The sequence below is a fragment of the Amblyomma americanum genome, chromosome 11 (genome assembly GCF_052857255.1).
Source record: "Amblyomma americanum isolate KBUSLIRL-KWMA chromosome 11, ASM5285725v1, whole genome shotgun sequence".
NCBI lineage: Eukaryota > Metazoa > Arthropoda > Arachnida > Ixodida > Ixodidae > Amblyomma > Amblyomma americanum.
This window is the reverse complement of record NC_135507.1, coordinates 10,153,334-10,177,396: the sequence shown is the minus strand read 5'-3', so window position 1 is coordinate 10,177,396 and position 24,063 is coordinate 10,153,334. Positions and strand designations below refer to the sequence as shown.

The 24,063-nt window shown below is 47.7% G+C and overlaps 1 protein-coding gene across 4 annotated transcripts in view; it reads right to left on the bottom strand.

Moving 5' to 3' along the window:
- The window catches only part of LOC144110530 (membralin), a 184,479-nt gene that overhangs the window by 38,713 nt on the left and 121,703 nt on the right, over positions 1-24,063 (bottom strand). For all 4 annotated transcript variants that reach the window (XM_077643522.1, XM_077643525.1, XM_077643524.1 and 1 more), the window contains 5 exons: positions 22,271-22,880; positions 13,339-13,449; positions 11,672-11,794; positions 9,871-9,971; positions 8,887-8,944 (listed from right to left, as the gene is read on the bottom strand). In XM_077643522.1, coding sequence (XP_077499648.1) covers positions 8,887-8,944; positions 9,871-9,971; positions 11,672-11,794; positions 13,339-13,449; positions 22,271-22,880 — 1,003 coding nt within the window. The remainder of the gene's footprint in view (positions 1-8,886; positions 8,945-9,870; positions 9,972-11,671; positions 11,795-13,338; positions 13,450-22,270; positions 22,881-24,063) is intronic.

Below are 24,063 nucleotides of genomic sequence, written 5' to 3'. Positions count from 1 at the left end.
TTTTCTTTCTTTCTTTTTTAATATCACCGCGACCTTCACACTTTAATGGCCTGAACAATTGTCCAAATCGCATCAGCAGCTGATACTTCATACACGGAGACATCCGATGGTGTCGCTAGTGCAATTATGCGAGGTCCTCTGCGATTGTCTGCCGGAGCAGACGACCGTCTCCGTGGAGCATCCAGGCACAAAGATTATATCTCGACTCTCGACAACGAGAGTTCTGCTGTGCACCAATGAATTTATTGTCTAATCTAGCATGCATATATATATATATATATATATATATATATATATATATATATATATATATATATATATATATATATATATAATTCATAATTCATGCACCCGTTTTTTTACATTGTTTGCTGATCATTTATTTCTGCCCGCTCCCCTCAGCAACGCCTGTACGGCCCTGAGGGTAAAAATAAAACAATAAAAATCACTACCTTCATCAACATCCTCCATGAAATAGAGCTCCACAGACAACGTAAGAGCCGAAGGCCATTTACAACTAGTTTACTCGGGCCAACACTATCAAACCCGAGGAGCAGCCCCGGTGACGCGGGCCCCTTAGAGGGCCAATGCGTCCGGCAAGAACGTCTTGCGGCCTACAGCAGACCATGGAAGGATTGCACAGACGTCATGGCGGACGCCATGTTGGTGGAACAGGACAGCCTGTGCGCTTAGCTAATCCGCTCATCGCCACCTGACATGCTTGACGTCACGCTTTGTTCCTCAGCATCTACCTCATTGGCATCGTACCTGCCTATTTTATAAGCAAAGCACTTCAGCCAGGCCTACTTTATTTCAGCACAAAATTGTCGGCCCATACAAAGAAGCCTATGCAAACATACAAAGAAGTTGCGACACAAGCTGCGACATATGTAAGATCTAATGCTATCGCATTCCACTCTTAACGCGACTTCAGCGTCCCCAGAATTTCTTCCTCTTTCCTGTTACCGGCTCCTTCAATTTTATTTCCTTCCACTAGGGAACCCCGAACGTGCAAGTGCCAAACGACGGCATGAGTCGCAACGCCATCTGTGGATGCTGCCTTTCCCTTAGCGCGCACCCCGTTTTTTACCAGTCCAAAGGCTCATTCCATCTTTCCCTTCTTCCCGTTTATTCCCTTTCCCTTCTTACAAAAACCCTCCAAAACTCCCCTCGACACAACCCGAACGCGTTTTCCCGACCACCTTCACGTCTTCTATCCACTGTCTTTCCCATTCCCTTCGCGAAGAAACAAAAAAAAAACGAGCTGGGAATACTTCCAAAATATAACAAAACGTCATCAGGAGTCAAAAAGTTGAGGAAAGAAAAGAGCACAAGGAATAAGACTGTGCAAGATACGACGACGAAACCCAAGGAACAGGGAATCCTGCACTTGGAACACCCGTTCATTCCCCAACTTGCTTTTCGCCGAGGCCGGAAATAAATTTGTCTTATTTATTCGACCATCCTCCTCCTTTTATTTCTCATTTGCCAAGGACGCAGAGACGAGAGGGAGGAGCGGCGAGAGGCTTAATCAAAAGCCTCACTAAATCATTCCGACGCGGAGCAAACGGTTATTTATTTACATAGGCAGACAGAGAGCTCCCTCTCCCGCCATCCCCTCCGCCCCTTTCCCTATCCTCCGTTTTTTTATATTTCCTCTCCGGACGCCACCCCGGCTCGCTTTGCTCAGCTTGTCCCGATTCGGAGCACCCTTCCCTTCCAGGGCACAAAAGAAAATAGAGGAACGGCCGCCTAATCTGTGCCTTTCCTGCTCGTCTTATCCCCATGCAGTCGGGAAGCATGGAAGGGACCGAAGACGTGGCCGACAACGACGAAGTAAAAGGGGAGGCAACGCTTCACCAGTCAAGGGTATACACAAGGTATACACAACACACATAGAAGGTATGCATAGGGTGTACAAAATGTACACAAAAAGTACACATTGGTATTCACCCAAGCGCTGCCACACGGATACAAAGGAAAGCTGAGCAGCTTCCACCGGAACTTGAGAGTTAAAGAAAAATTCGTCCTGCTCCGGGATTCGAACCCTGACCACCGCTTCACCGTGGCAGTCGCTCTACCAACTCAGCTAACGGGGCGGCTAGTATATGGTAAACCGAGAGCGAATTAGTCAATAATTCAAAGTAGGAACAGTGTTGGTCAAATGTCTTAGGGAAAAATCACTCCCTAATTACATATCTACTCCACCTTGGCAGAATCCCCTAAAACATTTGACCAAAAAGTATTCGTGTAACACCACAGGACACGCCGCAGTGGTGGCTCCACAGCTATGGCGCTTCACTACCGCTGCACGCAAGCGAAAGTCAGAGAGTTCGACATTAAAATAACTTTAGCATAGCGGAGACCTGTCAGGTTCGCATGCGCAGTGGTGAGCTGAGGACATGCAAGATCCAAGACAAACACTCGAGTCACACTCCCGTTCCCCGTAGCAAACACAGACGTGACTCTGAGGATCCTGTCGCTGTTTTGGAAGCAGCGATTGGCACTCGCATAAAGACCCGGGAAGCTTTAGTACCGATGGAGCTCGTTATTGTTACCCAATGGCAACAGCGAGGGAAGAAAGCGAAACGGTGCCGGTAAGGCAAGTCGCCAGAAAGTGCCGAAAAACAGAGGGCGAGACCGCAAAACAACAAGGCGGAGGGTGGAGGCTGCTCGCTCGAGCGGCTTCTGTGGCCACCAGTGAAAAAAGGAAGGTTTTAGGATCAGCGTGGCTTGAGGCACCAGCAGAATCGGTTTACACGGTCGCGAAGCGCCCAGATCGAGAGAGCGAGTCAAATGCCCAGGCCGGGCAGCGTAAGGAAAGAAGGACCAGGGTCCACGAAAATCTGTTCCCGGCCAATACAATCCGGGGCATTTCCGCCTCCCACCTCCCTTCCTTCGTCTTCGGTCTCCCCACGACGGCGACGCCACACGCACGGCCCCACCGCGCCGAGCCCCGACCCCTCTCCCTTTCCCCACCTTAATTTCCTGCCCCGGAACCCCTGGCGCAGCCAAGAGGTGAAGGAATGGAGCAACGCCGCCCCATCGGATAGCTCCGCTCCTAGCACCGGTGATCCTTTCGAAAAGCCCGCAACCGGAAGCGAGACCGGAAGCAGAACGCCTGCCCCCTTCTTTCCACTCTTCCCCCACCCCCTTCCGCCTTCCCTACTTTCTTCACTGAGCCGAAGCCAAGCCCGGGCCCCAGCTCCCGATTCCTTTCCCGAATTCTCTCGCGTCTTGCTCGAAGAGGTGGTAGCGCGTTGCTCCGGCGGCGTGGAGCCTTTTGCGCGCCCCACAGCGCGTCCACCCTCCGAAACACAGACATACGACACACGTACGCGTATTTTCCAGAAGCGCTGACAGGATGCGGGGTTGAAAACGGAGGCGGACGGGTCGCAAAATAACTTGGGGAGGAAGGGCATACAGCCACGGGAATATTCTGAACAGCTGCTTCGCACCTCTTGCTTCTTCGGCCAGGAGACAACAAAAAAATATGGGAGGTTCTTGCACATGTGCAAGTCACAGATGCATCAAGGAGGGTCGAGGGGTTTACGATGAGTAGAATTAGTCATATATACAGCACAATTTAATGACAGAAACCTAACTTATGTGGACGAGTTGTGAGTCCAGTCTACTGGTTCCCGCATGCGAATAAACGCGAAAACAATGAAAACACGACGTCCTGTCCTTCGCCGTTTTCACGCTTACAGTCACTGACGTCACCAATCATGGATCATATAAACTCCTCTGCTTACCTTCAGCAGCAAGTTTAAAATGCTCCTTCTTGTTCTTATCCGTCGTTGTTCGCGCTGTTTTACAAAAGAGACATTTAGATGTAAAAGCACTTCTTCAATCGGTCATGAAAACACAGTCCATCATGATCGATCTCTAAGGTGCCATTATAGTAGACGGCTGCCGTAACAAACGAACCGTTAATTACGACGAGTGAAAACTTCCGCGCGCCGCAAGATGAGGTGGGCCGTCCAGCGAACGCGAAGACGGGCGCTGTCACGTACCGCGCAAAGCCGGCGGCGCAAGAGTACCGCGAAAAGTCAGGCCAGTGGGAAACGCATTCCTCTCCAGTGCAGTGAAGTGAAAGGTGCAGTGAAAACGTAACAAAGCTGAGTGCAGCCTTAGCGGATGGCGCGACAGCGAAAAACATCACCGCAATCGTAACGCCTTAATGCGCCTAGAAGGGTGTGCAGCGCAAGTGCTGCTTTCCGCATGTTTTAATTTATAACGAAAGCTGTAACGCTTAAACTTACGTCCATGCGGCCCTGTTTAGGAAACAAGAAAATCCGCTGGGAACATTCAACGCGAGCGCGTGAACAGCAGGCGCCACCTATCGAAAAGGCGGGAAAAGCACTCCCGTTGTCTTTCCGCCCTTCCCATAGGTGGCTCCACCCACCATGAAAAAACGCGGCGGGGACCGCAGCCGCTGCGCCATGGAAGAAAAATGTGTGTGTAATATATATATATATATATATATATATATATATATATATATATATATATATATATATATATATATATATATATTACACACACACACACACACACACACACACACACACACACACACACACACACACACATATATATACATATATATATATATATATATATATATATATATATATATATTCCCTCCCTCCTAGTTTTTTCTCAATGCGCTGCGCGACCTGCACCGTAAGAAAAAAAAAGTGGTCCGCTTGCATCTTCCAGCCACTAGAACCAACAATATTTTCTTTCTTTCTCTACCGCTCACGCACACATGTGCACAGCCGCACAAACGCACGCCAAAGTGACACATGCACCTAATCATGAAGGAAGAAAATAACCTCCATGCACCTAATTATACTTCCAGGAAAAGGTAAGAGTGCTCAAATGCACTCTTGCTTGCCTTAAGATCGTTTGCTAAAGGTATTATGAATAATAATGTTGTATCCAGAACTTAAAGGACAGCTCTGGGGATTTTTCGAGGCTATCATTGCTAATTAAAGTTATACTGTGAGTTTTCCTTACGTTCCTGATTACTTATCCCAGTAAACTATGAATATGCAGAGGATATCCACAAATGGTCCTAACGTCCAATGTCCATGTGTCGATATCCTCTGCATGTTGACGGGACTATTGGATTCAGATATCAGTTAGTGGATATTCAGAGGATATTCGAATATGCATGTTCTTTCAGCACATTGAAAGTTTTGGAAAAGTGCTAACAACTTACCAGAACAAGATATCTTTGTTTTTGAAGGCATGAGCATGCTGAAATTATGCTACCTTTAGATTTTAACCATTCCTGTTTTCGCAGTCTTCCATTTTCAGGAACGAATTATTTCAAGCAGTTGACTATTGCACGCTTTGATTTTATTTTATGCATGCGAAGGCATGTACGGTACGATTATTTGAAGAAACTGCTCAAGTTAGACCGACAGCCACAAATGCTGCGATTTCAAAACCAGAACAATAATCAGAACTTTCTTCACCCTGGGCAGCCTGACGGCCATGAGCATCGTCATTAGCCGCGACGCTAGCCTTACATCCAATCCAATCCAAACGCCATTACTAGCGCCGGCCGCGACGTTTTCGTGATTTCTTTCAGTGTTTCTTCGCAAGTTTTTATTTGTTGTTTCGCATGTTCACATTTTCTTCGTTGTGGCGGCAAGCTTGTTGTGCATGTTGTACGCAGTCCTGAGCCCTCACTGGTGGAAGTACTGAAGGATTACGTGGATAACAGCAATAATGGTGAGTGTTTATGACACTGTTCTGTCAAACAAAGTGTTAGTGTTCGTTTGTGGCATTGAAATTCTTGGTTGTCGTCCTTGTGTTTGTTTGCCGAGGCTTGGGTTTCTTTCCTTATGTTAAGCATTCAGGCTATTGCATGTGATCTTTGTACTCTAAAACCCCTGTCTGGATTTAGTCTTACCTCTGGTAAAGCTAAAGGTTATAGTGGATGCACGTTTGTGTACTTGGCTTCTATCGCATGCTTTTTTCCTCATTACTTTTCAGAAAAGATACTAAGCCACTAAGCCAGTTGGGTGAAACATTAGCTTTGGCATATTCTTGTGCACCCGTTTCTTGTCCATATTTCCCGCTGTGTCATTACTACTGTTCAACACAATGCACTGTTATATTCACAGGCCTCCAAGGACCTGCAGTAAAAGAATGGACAGCAACAGACGCTGATCATCATGGCTACTGGGCAATAAAATATGGCTGAGGGCAAAACAAGTGATTGAATTCCTTGACGTTCTTCCGTACTCGAAACCTGTGCCTGTGCATATTCCTTGCCCGCGTACTGCCTTGAGGTGCAATATTCTGAAGAAACGAGAACTGCAGCTGTTTGATTAACCTTTGTTATTTTATGTGCTGTACAGCTTGCAAGAACAGAATGAGTATGATGAAAGATCACAAAGTCATAGAGAGCGCAAACTAATGACTTCACTACACATTAATGTTCTATCTTGCACATACTGGAAATGACATTTCAAGTAACATGTATACCAGAAAATGACACTTCTTTGTGACATGTTTATGTAATTGCATTGATCACAGCCCAGTGTGTAATTTTCTCATAATGCACCTCTTATTTGAAATGTTATTCCCAGATCATGTACAAAATATTGAAGTTTCCTGTGTAATTAGCACCTGTTGGTTTTTGCTTTGTATCTCTCTATCATATCTTGCATCGTATTTGTTTTGTTGTAAGCTGTACAGCGCACAATATATATGGCACGCATCCAGCGCCCAACCTGAAAATAGATTGGCAGAATATCTGGTTAACATCCTCTGAATGTCTAGGAATCGTCTCATGTGGGCACAATATGAGTATTATATGGACGTCCACTGTGATCAAAATGAACATTGTATGGACATTACATGGACGTAATATGAGCATTTGTGAACATCGTAAGGACATCTGATATCTTGTGGAGGATATTATATGAATATCCACTGGATATAACTTGGTTGGCAAAGTTTGCCACTGATGTGATATCTTATTTCAGCGCAAGTAAATTTTCATGTTTGAATCGTTCAGGAAGGCCCCAGCACAATTCAGTGATTCCAAAATGGCCCTTTGCAACTTTGCGAGGGGACCTATCCCCGCCACTGAAAACAAAATTATTCGGACGATGCCAAAAGATAGGAAGGAAGTGGAACTGGTGTGGGCCACTCACCAGTACGCTCGATGTTTTGTCAGCTTAGCCGGTGAGGGGATCTTGGACCCGGATGTCCCCAGGGGCGAGACGTTAATTACATATCAAGCCATAACCAACTATTACGGGGAGCTTAGAGCGAGCCTGCCTCCTCCACATGTTTCGCTCAGCCACGAACAGGCTACCACGTGGAGGGGCCTTCAAATGCGGTCGCAGCCAAACCGGTGGACGTAGGTACTCCAATATCTTTCCCGATTTGGTAAACCCGCATTGTCATCTGTGTGGCGAGCCAGTCGCCTTCAACCACATAATCTGGAACTGCACGGAGGATCCGCCTCCGGAAGATCTAGTCACATCTCCCACGCTTGAAAAATAGGAAGCCGTTCTCGCCAGTCCGGACTCGGACATTCAGTTCAAAGCCACGGCAAGAGCACAGGAGGTCGCCGACAGAATTAAACTGCTGGCCACCTGGAGCAGCTGAAGCAACCCAAAAAGATCACCCTCTTCATGACAATAAAGTTTTTTCTCTTGTTCTCTCTGCCTTTCGCGTAGCCTCAATTCAGATGATTTATAAAGGCAACACAACCCTTTCGACACCAGAAACGTTCTCCTCACAATAATGTCCACTCACTGCTTAAATAGAAAAATTTTTGAGGCTTGTATTAGGTCATCTCAAGCATTTCATGAAAGGACTGATCATTTTCAGCAACTACTTACATCATTTTAAGCATGTACAAGTGTTTTACTAGTAATGTTTATGATGTCAACCCTACATCAAGTAAAGCATAATCGCTGGCGATGGACAAAGCTTCGAATTCATTTGGTGTTCTTGCTACTTTAACCCTGCAACACTGATGCGATATGGAGCGTAAAACTGTGAACAATTTTATACTTTTGCTCACATCATTATGTATGCAAATCACTAGCATATTTGAAGTAGCAGTCTTCCCAACATGTTTATCAACACAAGGCCAACGTGTCAGCTGCCAGTGATACAGGAGGCCTGCTGAAAGACAAACTTGTGCAAAAGCTAGCAACTCTCACAACAGAACACCCACAAATTTATGGTCATAATGTTGCAATTGCAGGGGATGGAGAAGTTTTAAATTTTGCTCCTAGTTTACTCTACCCACCTGGGTATTTGCACGCAGTTTCATTTACCTTCGGCAGTTGGATATTATCAAAATTACCTAAAGCTAATTATGCAGTAATCACATTTCTCTTTATCAATCTCCCAGTTCTTTACGCCTCTGTAATGAAGGGACCTTATAGTGATGAAATCCTGGAAATTCATAACTTTTATCTGATGTTCTGGTTGGACATTTGGAAAAAAGTTCCACTTGGTATTTTAAAAATGGTTGGTTGTGACAAAGAGAAGAGACCCAAGAAATGAGATTGAACTTTCAGCCCAAAATGTTCGAAACACCCCTAGAGGTGCCCTTCAAGCCTGACCAGAAGAATGCTCCAAGTCGTAGCATCATGAAAGCCACCTGTGTAACTGCTCAAAGAAACAGAGTGACTAGTGTATAGGTGACATGCTGGCCCAATAGTTGAAACCTTAGTCGCACTTAAACTACAGCTGGTGGTTAAAGAGCAATGAACAGCAGTTGCAACTTTAAAGGCTGCAGACGAACGGAGAGCCTGAGACTGGAATTCTAAAAAAAACTGCTTGCTTTGAGGCAGCACCCCTTACCCAAATAAGGTTCTGACCCGTGTGCAAACTTACCAATGAAGACAAATATCTGGTGGTGAGAGTACCGGAGCAGCATCGATATCGACAGGGTCTGAAAACAAGTTATAAAACATAAAAGGAGTGTTCACATAATGCGACAAGAGTTTCAGAGTCAGCTGCATGCGCAAAGAAAATATGAAAGACATGAGAAGAGAATGTGTTCTTACGATTATTGAATGACCCTGTAATGTGACCAAAAAATCTGGTAACAGCAATGTCCTTCTCAGTTGTAGGAAGCCCAAGTGAATGCAGCGCGACAAAGGAAGTTTGATCTATTAATATTTTCACAGTGAATTAAAGACATATTAAAGACCTCAACTGATCATCAACCATCAAGTGACACAAATCCAACCTGTGCGGTAAAGCCCACTGTGACCCCTTTTTTGGGTTTGGTCCCCAGTGCTTCCGGGTGCCCATTGGTTTTCTAATGGGTGCAAGATTTCTCCCGGCCTGGTGCTTGGCTATTCTCGGGTGAAATGCTTGGGAAAACGGTGTTCGGCCAACAGTACATACAAGCACACACGGCTTATTTCGGCCACTTGAGCACTGACAATCTGTCAATGAGGTGACGTGTTGGCTGAACACCCTTTTCTCAAGCATTCAACCCAGAAGAGCCGAGTATCAGGCCAGGGGACGTCTTGTAGCCATTAGAAAACCAGTTGCTAGCCGACGGCACTGGAGATCTAACCCAGCCCCTCCTGAATGACAGGCGGATACTCTAACCAGTAGGCTGCTACTTCGGTCCAAGAGGGACCCGCAGAATATTAATAACTAAAAAAGAGTATAAGTCTTACATGGCTCCTTGCATCATCCAAATATCACCGCTTTTATTCAGCGCAGTATGTACTATGTGCGTCATTACCTGTCACATGAATGGGCAATATATAAAAATATTCGGAACTAAACTACAATGCTAAAACAAAAAAAACCTTCCATTCAACAAACAGGGGACATAAACAATAAGGTTCTCATCCTTACAAAGACAAGCATGATGAAAGCAGCTGCGATGTAGGATGTCCGGCTAGTCCACATGCTGATGAAGCGGTAGTGCTCTCCAGTAACCACATTTCTCACATAGCCTGCAAGAAAAAAGGCACAAACCTCAAGTCTAAGTCAGAAAATCATCTGCTCCCAATACACAGTCTCCAATGCTTGCCATGCCATATCACAGCCATACTTTCCAGGCTGCTGAGATTGTGATTCCGATCATCATCATCTGCTGAGTAATGTCCACTAGGGGGTATCCTTTACCGCTATATCAGCCTGAAGCTAGATTTCAAATAGTGCAAGGAGAGTTGTTTGTCAGAAAATATTTAAGAAGGTTTATTTGTTACTGAACTCTATGTACAACTACACAGAAGTTGAACACTACATAATAACGATGTTCACTTGTTATTAGTTGCATTTTTCTTTAAAACTTCTTCACCCTGCATGCTTGAACAGCCCGCAAAGATAATTTTTGTTTGGTTTCCCAACCCTGCCAAAAGACTGGCTCCTCGTGACAGATGGGAAGCATGCTGAAAAGGACAGGCAAATCATTACAATGGATAAAGGCAAGAAAGGTCATTCAGCTGAAACTCTCAAGCAGGAACAAGTAGGAGCAGGGCATAAATGCACACAAATAAACAGACTAGGTCACTGTTTTCACGATCCTTCTTTTCCATGCCTCTGCACTGCCAAAGCTAGAACAGTGCCCCTGCAAAATTACTTTCTCCTCAACGGATATAAGTTCCAGCAGGTTCACCACAGTATTACGTTGCTAGTAAAATCATCTACAATAAGAAAAAGGCATTTAAAGTCCATTAAATTTGAACTGAATGCCTTGCAGTTACCACAAGTACAACTACCGCTGATGTTAGGTCAACACTTGGGCTTTCCTATCAGATTTTTAACGCAGCATATAAAGACGGCTATAAAACTAGACTCTTGAGCAAGTTGGTGAGAAATTATCATAATAGCACAAGGGTACGGATGCAAAAAATGCACACAGACAAAGCATAGTCTGTGTGTCTCTTTGGTCACCCATACACCTGTGCTGTTCTGTTTCAATAATACAGTGTCATAGCTCATGGGTTCTGTGAAGCAGGGCTATCAGCACAGTTGCCATGACAACACTGTGCGCACACTGTTTAGTAAGTTGCCCTCGTCTCATTGATGGCCACTGATTTCACCATTAAAGGAAAGAGCGAAATGAACAACTACAAATTTTCAAAAAGTTAATGGGAGCCACAAAGAGTGGCAAAAATTGAAAAGCACAAAGAGCACATGAGCCAATAGAAGTGCACCTGGCCCGATTCAGTGATGCCAAAACTATAAGCAACCTAATGAATCTGTAAGGGCTAACACGAACCATGCATGGTCATGCACCCCTTGTAGTTTGCGGAAGACGGGAATACAGCTGTTGCACCAGCGTGCAGTTGATCACAAAGGCACCGCGAGCCCTTTTGTCCTCCTATGGTGCTTACCCCTCCGACCCTGGAGGTCACCTAGGAACCCACAAGCCATCTCAAAGACTGCCCGCACAGTGGGGTGCAAAGCACCAGTATGTCAGGGCAACTGGTGAGTGAAAAAGTGCGCACTCTGAGCACCAATCTCAGTTGCCTCGACATCAATTTTCAGATGTGGGGCACCTTCCGTGTCTAGCAGAGGGCTCACATACCTTGTAAACATTGTATACGCTTTGCCTGTTTGCGAATGCATATCACAAAAGGAGCTCGTTGTCGTAATTGCTGAGAATCATCCAACAGAACAAGAAGACATAACCTGAACTTTACTGCACCTTTGTTCTCCTCTCGCTCAGCGAGGTTCTTCAGGCTTGCCATGAGCACATCATCGTAGCCAAGAAAGCCATCCAGGAGCAGTCGGCTGAACCAGTCGCCAAAACAACTATCCTTGGCTGGGTCTGGAATAAGGCAACACACCAAAAGCGGAGAGAAAGAAAAGTAGAGAGGGAACAGTAAAATTCACTGGTCAGCTTATCACTCCCATGGCCACTCAATTTGAGGCACTCTTAAATCTCGAATCTCGTTAAATTAAGGCAAGATTCCTCGCAATCTACTGGCTGCATTCTGAAAAATTTATATCCCTGGTTCGCAGCCATCATGGTGGGAGGCAGCAAGTTTTGTGGCTTATGCACTGCTGTCATCGGTGCATGAAGTGGATCTCGGATTGAATTTAATGAAGTTAAACTTGCCCACCAGGAAGAAACTACTTCATTCTCTAAAACACAGCTCTGGACATCTTGCTACCCAATGCACCTGTAGCAAATTTTTACTAAACCTTTGTCTGTCCCCACGCTTAGGTAAGAACCCATTCTAACTCTAATTTTAGTTTTGAGTGTGTAGCCATATTTCTATTTTTTTTCTTAGCAAAAGGACTGAAAGGAACTCAACCCCAGACACTCCACAAGCAAGACTAAAAACAGAGCCCAGTGCTAGCTGCTTCCAGTAGCAGTTGTGGTCCCAAGCCATGAGACGTACGAGTAGAATGTTGATAATGATCTGCCCGCTGCAATAGCAAAAAGCCGCAGTTCTGTTCTGTAAAAGAGTGAACACAACTTCTGCAGCTGGACGAGTACAGAGGACATTATTTCCATTAGTAAAACTTTTGGCCAACTTGGCTGGTGAAGATGTAGCCAGGAATAGCCTACAACTTCGCTTAACCCCTGGGCAATACATTCCCCTTCCACATATTGCCTCTCAAACTATCAGGACACCTCTTATTATTATATAGCCTCAATATGACAAAACTCTGAGAGAATTGCATGGGACTAGTGAAACAAAATAGAATACAACCTTAAGTATGCAAATGGTATGGGGTTCCTTTTTTTTATGATATAACACCGACTGCTGCCACTGGCTTTGAAACTGAGGAGCATGCATTTTCCAGCGATTTTGCACAGTCAGTTTTCCAATGCCAAGAAAAAGTAGAAAATCATATCAAGCGTGTCACTCCTTGAAGTCAAGTCCTCAAAACATAAAGCTAAGCCATCTGTAAAAAGTAAAAATTTAACGTCGTCTAATTATATTCCCGATAAACATATTTATTACGAAAATCTCATGCTAATAATCTTTTCTTATTACTATTGCCTCCCCTAGTCCCTCAAGCCAATTTTGGCTTTGGCAGGCCTGTAACTGAAAATGTAACATGGAAACTGGCAAAAAGATTATTATTATTATTATTATTATTATTATTATTATTATTATTATTATTATTATTATTATTATTATTATTATTATTATTATTAAAAACTAAGCAGGCTTTTAAGTTCTCCCTCTCCAAAACAACAGACTTTTAATTACAAGTGCATTCCAAAGCAAAATACACTAACTTCGTAAATGTGACAGGCTCCCACTATACACACAATACTATTTCAGTGAAATGCACAATGTGTGACCGCATGGAACAGACTTGTCACGCCTGTGGTTAATTAAGGTGGCAGCTCACCAAGCGTCACAATCTTGACAGAGATGTTCAGCTTCTGGCGGGTGGCTGGGCTGAGCCTGAGGAGTCCGTACTCCAGGGAGTATTCAACAATGTACTCATCCTGAGGCCACACTGCAAGTAAGACAAGGTTCTGAATGAGTTCCAATTTGCTCACCAAAAACTCTCAAACCCAAAGAAACTCCCAAACATTTTTGTAGCCTTTTATGAAGTGAAGAAGAGACAAACAGAGTTGCACCAAACCTTCCGCCCCTCCCACACCACACCTAACTAGATCACATGGCCAGCAATGCTTCACTCTCGACAATGTCAAGAGCTTTTTGATAACACCAGCTGCAAAACATCCCACAGGACCCATTTAAAATCCGGTGATCTGGCTGGGTCAAAACTCGGACATCAGCATACTGCCACGTCACTTGTGGCATTCAGGCAAACTGTTCAAGTTGCTCAAAACATGAACACGGGGACTGCTGCGTGGCTCGGAGAGAGACGAAGATTGTTTCTCTCGGCTAAACGACTGACTTGTTCGCGCTCAAATTTTGCAATGAGGTGGTATTCAGGGTGGCGTTGGAGCAGTGAGAAGTGACGATGGCCAGCGGCACACTGGGAGACAAGGCTCCTTGTCTCCCCTACTTTCCCACCAGCATCACGGGACCCTTCCCATCAATTTTCTTTTTTCACTGCACGCAGATCACTGCACATCACTGCTCGTGCTGCATCCCCCTTTCCCCCCATCGTCGCCAAGAATCTCCATTAGCTAGTCGCCATGGGCAAAACGTCGGTAGAAGCTACTGGAGTCCTAGACTGAGGACCCCACCCACAATCCACCTTGGTCTCCTTTTGTACAATAACTGTTTATTCTCTCTTTCTCTCCCCCCCCCCCCGCGTCTACTTTCTGAGGAAAGAAAAACTGGAGGGGACACTTAAGCTCCGCCTTAAGGGTATGACGCGATAGCGTTAATGGGTTAAAGGGACCCAGAAAGGGGGTCTCAATAAAGGTGCGATATGTCTGGCATGTTAAAAGACGACGGTTCATAATTATCCCCAAGCAAGGATTATTTCAATGCGTTTTGTGGAAGCCGAGTTATACGCAGACAAAATTTGAACTTCCGCGTCTTCGCGTTTTTCCCTCTCCTCTCGCACGCCAAAACGGCGGCGCTCTCCACCGGCCCCACTCACTCGGCCCCTCCCCTACATCCGCCGGCTGCGACGCACGCGGAGTGGCCTCGGCCGCGGTAGCGCGTGACGTCTGCAAAAATTTGGCGCTGTGAACCAATGATTACGCCCGGCTGCTGACGTCATTAGCAAGGCATGACGTCGTCTGCCAGGCTTTCGTGCGAAAGCCCGGCACCGCGCGTCGCCGCGAGGTGCGAAAGCGGGTACTTTTAAAAATCTATTGTAAATTTCCCGCTCGCTTTTGAGGTCTCGTACGCGGCAAGGACGCTCGGTGGCCTGTACTCTACACAGTGCAAGCATTTTAAAGCCAAGCTCAAACACCCCTTTCTGTGGCCCTTTAATGCCCATATGTGCGAGATTGGTGATTCCCTACTTTACATTCATGGATCCCTGGAAGTCCTCATACCACTCCTGGCGAAGTGGTGCAGCGGTTAAAGGACGCGCCGCTGCCCTGCGATGCCAGGTGCCGCCACCAGTGGGACTTGCGCGACCCAGGTTGCTCTATCCGAGGAACCTCTCGCGACCAATCATTAATTTAACTGCTCCCTGCCACAGTGGTGAGTTTGCTCGTAATCCAGTGAGCAGGTTGTGATGACGCCACAAGGGCACGTGACCTAGGTGACCCACCCAGGTTGCCGGACAATTTTTTTTACGTTCTCGCGTTAAAAAAAAATCTACGGCAGCAGTGCAACAACGAAAACTACTGCTCATCCTCCTCACAGATTAAGCTTGGCTTTCCTACCCCAAAAAAGCAGCTTAGAGTGATCGTAGGATAATTACGAGACTATATATCGTGTTTCTTTCCTGATCCCCGGTCTGATCAGCATATGGATAAATAGCGTCTGATAATGATTTTCTAAGCAGCAAACCACCCAAATGTTCCGGCAAGCGCGCTTCCCTGCGCAATATGAGAGTATGCGGGACGGTGTGCCGACAGAGAGTGGACCAGGAACAAATTATAATACGAAAAGAATGGGGCAAAGAAGAAATAACATAAAAGATATCTGGTGACGGTTCGGGACGGTTTGTGCGGCTAGCACTATAAAATTGTTACCGGAAATGCAAACACTGCTCCCACCGTGAGTCAGAAACGCTGAGACGTAAAAGGTATTTTAAAATGACATCAAAGTTTCGAAAGTCAGATGGCCTGCCTAGCTGAACCTGTCAACATCGACAGCAGAGTGATGTAGATTATAGACTCAAGATGTAATTTCGCGTAAGCAAGCCGCGACGCAGTTTAGACTAATACCGCGCGTCAGAATACCAGGCAGTCGAAATTAATCCGGAGCCTTCCACTGCGGCGCCTCCTTATATCTTCCCTCTTTCAATCCCTGCTCAGTCCCCTTAAATTCCACCACGGCGCGGCTGAAGTGCGCATCCGAATGTGAGAGGAAGTTCCTGCGCCTTTTCCTTTCTCATAACCGACTTTCATTCTTTTTTTTTCGCAGGCCTAACCGAACCTCAAGACCACAGGTGGCGTATTCAAGAGAGCACCCCACTCCACACAGGCGAAGTGACCCCTGCAACTCAGCCCTGCCAGTAAAAATCCTCGCTGCCCAGCAAGAGGTCTCATTTCGACACACGACGACGACAGTGACAACTCCGACGCAATTCTTTATTATTATTATTATTATTATTATTATTATTATTATTATTATTATTATTATTATTATTATTATTCAAGGAAAGAATAGCAATAATAATTTAAGAAGGAATAGCGTCGGAATTGTCGTCACTGTCGTAATGTGTCAATTATTACTATTATCATTTTGGCTGCTGGCCCGAAAGACGCGGGTTCGATCCCGGCACGGCGGTCGAATTTCGATGGAGGCAAAAGTTTAGAGGCCCGTATGCTGTGCGATGTCAGTGCAAGTTAAAAGAACCCCAGGTGGTCGAAATTTCCAGTGCCCTGCCCTACGGCGTCCCTCATAGCCTTAGTCGCTTAGGGATGTTAAACCGCTATAAACCATAAATCATAAACCTATTATTATCATTTTCATCCCGAACTATGTGCGCTACATGCACAACTAAAAAAGAACAGCAGTTGTAAACACAGGGCCACGGTTCGCGGGTTCCTGTATTAGTCCGCTGGCCAACCACAACAGTAAACGAAATCAGATTTTTGATGTTTTGATGAAATCAGATTTTAGTGACCTAATGGCAGCTTGACCATACAGTACCATGGCGCTCTTTGGTCTACGCAGGGAGGTGGGCTCGAAGAGCATTTTTCCCAAGAATTTGGCCTCCCAGAAGCCGGACAATAGGTCTGGAGAAAGTTTGTACCCTTGGAAAACCGCTATGGGTACTCGGCGACCTATAGGATCGAACCCCGCACCTCCCGCAATCGAGATGCGCGCTAAAACCACTATAGATCACCGCTGCGGTTAGGATTATGTACCTCTAAGCATAGCGCGACCTACTAGTGCACACTGCTTGTGATCGGGGCTCACTCCACGAAAGATAGCAAAAACAGGCACGTGGCGTGATGGTCGAGAGGTTGAACCTGCCGAACAGTTTCACGCGCAGTGCCGTGTACACGTAGCCAGCTGCTGTTCCACTTCAATGACAGCTGGGAAAGCTGAGAGAGGCACAGCAGGGAGGAACGAAAAGGGAAAAAGTGGCGTGCACCTACTATCCGGTCGCTATTTATAATAACCCTGCCGCCGAGCACTGACGGGATCCAGCAACAAGCCGCAAATAAGTGTATCACTCATGGGAAGTATACAGCTGGTGTCACCAAAACCCGGGCCGACTTTGTAAACTATATTGCCGCGAATCTTTGCAGTGTTTGCCTGTTCATTCTTCAACGTTGCCGCCACGCCGCTTTATCGCTTTGTTTGTGATGCAAGACGCGACCAGATTTATCTCGATTGATCGCACCCAGGCAGAGCTGATTCTACGTTGTTCCGGAATGTTCTAGTAACTTTGCACGATTTATCTCGAAATTTCGCTATCAGCTTTAAATTGAGCACGGCCGATCGACAACGGCGGGTATTCTGTTCGACGACCGCCGAGCACGCTTTTTGCTACGCCGCCGCCGAGTGATTCAGTCCATTGTAGGCGCAAGTCAGCCCAAATAAAGAGCTTTGTTTAGACGCCATTTTAGCTGTCTTTCTGCTCTCCGGATTGCATTCACCACTTCGTGACATCTGGTGGAGGTGCTGGGTAGTCTTCCATGTTCCGGACGCCCCCTTCAAGCCGTGACAGCAGCGCTCTGAGCTTCGCACCGGAGGACGAGCCAGCAGTTAACCGAGCCAGCAGACGTCTTCAGGGAGAGAAGCCTGAGATCGGGACCCTGCCCGAACGCACCCGACTGCAAAAAGACGCTGCTACGAACACCACAACCTCGCTAAAGATGTCGACACCGATCATACTGCAACAGCCACGGGTGCTGCCAGCTTTCAGCGGATCCCTACTCAAAGACCCCAAGGAATGGTTGGACCAATCTGAGAGCGTGGCATCATGCAACAAGTAGGATGACGCGGCAAAAATGGGACACGTATTTTTCTCACTGGAGGGCGCAGCACGTACGTGGTACGAAAACCACGAGTCGTCCCTAACGACATGGGAACTATTAAAGAAGGAACTTTTGAAGGTATTCACCAGTGTAGTGACGAAAGAAACAGCCGAACGACTCCTCCAGTCCAGAAACCAGCTTCAGAACGAGCTCGTCCACGGTTACGTTGAAGATATGAAGCGCCTCTTTCGCCGCGCCGACCCCGAGATGACCGAGGAAAAGAAAGTTTAGTTTTTAATGCACGGCGTAAAAGAACAGCTCTTTGGCAGCCTCGTCCGCCAGCCGACAAAAACACCCGACGAATTCATGCAAGAAGCCTGCACGATCGAGAAGACCTTCGACGTCCGGGCTCGGCAGTACAACCGCTCTTCCTCTGTCTGTGCAATCCGTCCGGATACGACGACCACCACCAGAGACAACTTGCGGGAAGTTATCCGCGAAATGGTTTACGAGGAGCTACGCTGATTACTGTCATCCTCCCTACAGCCGCAAGCAGCGACTCTCATGGATGTCGTATATGGGAAGTAGTGCAACAGGCACTTGGCACCCCGACGGGCGCAGAACCCCAGGCCATGACCTACGCCGCTGCAGTACGCCCTCCTCAGCCCCAACGACAACCCCCTACGTCCTCTCCGACATGAACAATTTGTTCCCGATTGCCGCCTACCTGCCCCCGCCCGCCCAGCCTATGAGCGACGCTCAAGCCCCAGGAAATGCGACGCCTGGAGGACTTCTGACAACCGACCATTGCACTTTCATTGCGGTGAGGCCGGACATATTCTTCGTCACTGCCCGTACCGACATATCGGTCTTCGAGGATTAACCGTTGGCGCCCCACGACCACGCTTCGACCAACGTCCGCAGGAAATCGACAAGTACCTGCGTCGAGAGGTGTACACGCCGAGCCGCCTTTCGCGCTCACCATCGCCGTAAACCTCGCACTTTGCGTCACTACGCCGCAGCTACGCAGCCGCGGTAAGAGGAAGGTCTCCCAGCCCCCGTAGGGGGAAACTAAAGACGGCAACCTCTTGAGGTGAGGCTGCTCACGAGCGAAACGCCGAAGACCCTCTACCGGCCACGCCGCACGAGGACGCTACAATCGCTGCACTGACGCCGCACAAAATGTCAACCCCGACCACGACGCGAACTCCTTTCAAAACGACGCCGCCACCCCGAAAAGCTTCGACGACACGCCCCCACCAGCGATTCGCATAAGCGATGAAGCCGTGACCCGATGCCGAGGGCGACATGCAATGCAAAAGCCAGGACATCCGACTTAGAAGTGACTATCGACAGCCGAAAGTTACCGCTCTAGTCGACACAGGAGCCGATTACTCGGTAATGAACGGAACATTCGCTGCGCAGCTGAGGAGAGTCACGACCGCTTAGGACGGCCCACAAATTCGCACCGCAGGGGCCACCTCATTACGCCATCAGGACGATGCACAGCGTGAGTGACTGTCACAGGAAATGCCTATCCTGCGACCTTCGTTGTGCTACGGCAATGTTCCCGCGAAGTGATCTTGGCATGAATTTCCTTAGTGAGCATCAGGCGATCATCGACCTGCGATCTAAGCTGATCACGCTTTCGACGGACGAGGCCATCCCTTCGATGAGAACTCTGGAAAATCACGCTGCCTTGAGTGTCCTGGAGGAAGAAGTGAGCGTCCCACCCCCGTTCAAGCATTACCGTGACCGTAGGCGCCAGAAACCCATTGACGCTGAAGCCATCGCCGAAGGGAACATGCTTCTATAGCGAGGAATCAGTATAGCAAGAGACATTGTAAATTTCCGCAATGGCCAGGCCTAAGTACTGTGGACTAACTTCAGCGAAGAATACCGGGACATTAACAGAGGGACGACGATTGCTTTCTTAGACGAAATATTCGACTTCTCCGACCCATACGCAGAAGACTCGCCTGAACAAGAGAACTCGCCCACTTTCGACACCAACCCAGCCCTACACCGGAACAGACAAGACCAGATCCGCAGTCTGCTTCGAAGTTATAGCGAGTGTTTTTCGTCATCATCGATGGTCCGACAAACGCCAATTGCCAAGAATCGCATTATAACCGACCAACACGCCCGACCTCTCCGTGAAAGCCGTGTCACTGCGAGAGCGACAAGCCATCTGGGACCAAGTCTAAGAAATGCTTCGCGACGACGTCATCCAGCCTTGAAACAGCCCATGGGCGGCACCAGTTGTTCTAGTGAGAAAGAAAGACGGCGCACCTCGATTCTGCGTTGATCAGCGCCGCTTGAACAACATAACAAAGAAGGATGTCTACACCCTCCCCCGCATCCACGATACACTGGACCGGCTCTGCAACGCCAAGTATTTCTCATCGATGGACCTCAAGAGCGGCTACTGGCAAATTGAGGTCAATGAAAGAGATCGCGAGAAGAGCGCACTAATCACTTCGGATGGGCTCTGAGTTCAAGGTGATGCCATTTGGTCTCTGTTCCGCACAAGCGACGTTTCAGCGAGTAATGGGTACAGTGCTGGCAGGCCTGAAGTGGCGCAAGTCAGCACAAATAAAGAGTGTTGTTTAGACACCATTTTCGCAGCCTTTCTGCTCTCCGTACTGCAGTCACCAATTCGTAACAATATCGCATGCACGCAAGAAATCATTCGCGACCAAATACTGCCAGTGACCTCAGAAATCGTGGCAACATGACGTGCGATGGCGAAGCTGGCCAGTCACCTTTACTCTCGGCCCGCGATTTGCTAGCGCGAGCAAAAATGAGAATTAAGTGTTCGCTGCATACGTTACCAGTGGTGTACAGTGCAAAATGCCGCTAACGACCTAGGAAAATTCACGACAGGCTTTAAAAAGATCGCTCACGCGAAATTTTAGTTTTCTTTTTTATTTTTATTTCGGTAACGAGCAACGCCCGATTCGGTGTCAAGGCCACCTCGCACAATCAACGGCTATAGTCTTAAACAACTTATCCTTGCTGTGAACTTCCGCGCACAATCAGGACCACCGCACAGAGTTCATCCGCGACAAAAGAGTGGTATGTTGCTAAAGCTTTTATTGTTACTTAAACAAGAAACTAACCAGCGGACGAAATTATTGGTTTAAGATTTTTTATTCCTCGGGCTTAGTTTATATCATCGCCATCATCAGTCTGACTACGCTCACTGTAGGGCAACGGGCTCTCCCAGATCTCTCCAATTAACCCTGTCCTGTGCTACTCCGGCGACCCTGTCCCCGCAAACTTCTTAATCTCATCCGCCGACCTAAGTTTCTTCCGCCTCCTGCTACGCTTCCCTTCCCTTGGAATCCAGTCTTAACCTTAAGGATCATCGGTTAAACGTTGTCAGGCTCAGTTTCCAACGGCGGCCTGTCCGAAGCCAGAGATTCTTAGCACCCTCAGCTGGACCATAGCCTATTGTTACCAGCAGGTATTTTTTTAAAGTTGTATCCTACTATAACACTTCCCTTGCTTACTTTCACGGAATGCAATTATTCAGCGGGATCCTTTTTCTATACACATAATTGCATTTGTACAGCCGCCTCCTGTACCTAAATGTTTATTCCTGTACGCCACTCTGCTGATTCACTTGTCTGCGCATTTCTTTAATTCTGTTTCACCGGCGGCAGTTTCTTTGTTTACTACATGAAGACAATGTGGAGTTGAACAGTTCCACTTCAGTTTAACCGACGAACGGATGGAAAAAACCGCAGTTTGGACAGTAGCGAAGCTTCATTTGGCCATGGAAACCGAGTTGGGGAGCCTTGCTATTCTGCCGAAAGTACACGGTCGCAATAGCTCAGTACCTGTCAACGACCGAAACCCTTTGCAAGCATAATTAAGCACCCCCTCCCCCTGAAAAAGAAAGGATAAAATAGTCGACAGCACCTCCTCCGTTGAACACAGAACTAATAGTCTAGTTGTTGTCTGCTCCGCATACGCTGCTTCCTGGTCCTATGTACAGCTTTGGGCAAAAGTTTTCAAGCCACAGGGTTTTCTTTTGACCGGGACAATCAGGCGCCTTCAGCACTAATACAATTGCTAGATAAGTAGAGAGAGCTAGCCTTCCTCCCATCCTCCTATGAAATGGGAGTTCGTGTGTGCCGCAACGGGCCATCCCCACATCTCAAAAAACGCTGTTGCATGTCCTCTGACCCTGTCATCACTTCTTTTAGCGTCGAAATACGCCTTCCTTATCGAACCGTAACCAACCAGCCAGGGCTGCCCGCCCAGAACGCGTTCGGCAAGCAAACAGCGGCTCACCAGCTCTGGCCAGCATCTCGAGCTCCGACACGGGCTCCTGGAGCGGCTGCGGGTACCCGTTCCCGTCGACGTTCTGCGGCGTCTCCTGGCTGCCGTTGGGCACCGCCTCGTTGTAGACGAACAGCGAGCCCCCGCCGCCTTTCACGCCTTTCATGTGACGACCGCCTCCCAGCAGCGGCAGGGTCTCGCCGGCATCCGACCCGCCGTCCTCCTCATCGGGACCTTTCGTCGCCCTCTCCAGGTCAGGCTCCCCGACTTCGGCGTGGTGGCCGACGGCGACGCTGCTGCTAGACGTGGTTGCGTTGGAAAGGTCGGCGACGTCCGCGAGCGGCGGCTGCTCGGTGGCCCCCTCGGCGTCGCTACTGGTCGGAGGCGTCGGCGGCCGCGCCTGCGGCTGGACGGGCAGCTGGCCCAGCCGCTGGAGTCGCTGCTCCTTGAGGTAGGACTGTTCTACGGTGTACGGTTCAGGGGAGGAGGCCGAGTCGTGGAGGATCTCGATCCTCAAGATCCCGTCCTGCGGCCACTGGTGGCACACGTGCTCCAGGCAATTAATGGGCGTCCGGATGAAGGCGGCGTGGATGTAGGCCAGGATGAAGAATGACAGCAACGCCTGCGGTGCGGGAAAAGGGAACGGCGTTGAAGAACGGCAACGTTTTTCTGCGTGAATACTATATAGCGCGGTTGCTTTTTACTTCGAAGGCTCAATGGGAGCTCTCTGAAAGTGATGATTGACCCCGCCTGTGTTCCCTCTCCACATTAGCAAAGACAGCTATTTGTTTCCACCTCATTTCTATCCAGCAGACATGACCACCAGCGGGAATTTCGCCACACTAAATGCCCGACAAAAGAGTTTAAACATTCTCACTTTGTACCGCTCACGACTTGTGATTGGAACCGATTATACCTGCTGGCATTGTGAAATGCTCCACTGAAGATCGGCTCCCCGCCATCATATCTGAGATACGACGCGGCGCGCAGTGTCATCTTCTTATTGATTTTTATTTTTTCTTTATTACGGTATCTATCTTTGTAACCTTAGTGCAGCGTGGTACCCTTCTGTACCATTCTCCCTTACAATTATGCCTTTGGGCACAGGAGAAATTAAATAGAGAATAAAAGTAATGCACGAACCTCTTCCGTCGAGGTTCAGTAACGTTACTTCCAGTTCACTGACCGCTTTCAACGCAGTGTCGATTCCGTACCATGGAAAAGTGCGTTACGCAGGTTTGCGAGCAAGAGCAGGTTTGCGAGATCAATCTGCAGACAGTGCAAATTGGTAAAGAGACCGTGCGACACCTTTTACGTGACTAACTGAACATGCGCAAAGTTAGCGCCAAAACTGATCCCCAAGAACCTCACTCAGGAGCAGAAGCCAGAAAGACGCCCCCCCCCCCCCCCCCCCCCCAAAAAAAAAAAACGGTTATGCTTCCTTGTCGTTGGGACGGCTGGCAGCTGACAGTGAATTGCAAAAGGTCACGACTTGTGAGGAGACATGGATTTTTCAGTAAAATCCGGAGATGAAACGACAATCGATGCTATGGAAACCTCTGTCACCAAGAACGGAAAAAAAGCGAGGATGAGCGTGCCAAAAGTGAAGGCAATGATCACTTTCTTACATCAACGGCGTGCACATGGTTGAATGGTTACAACCGGGCAACACAATCAATCAGCCTTGAGGTTCGGCCAAATGGAGAGAGCGATCGCGAGTGAGGAGAAAGAGGCCCGAATTGTGGAAAAGCAATGCTTGGATTCTTCAAAGCGACAATGCCCCGGCTCACAGTGTCCCGTCCGAA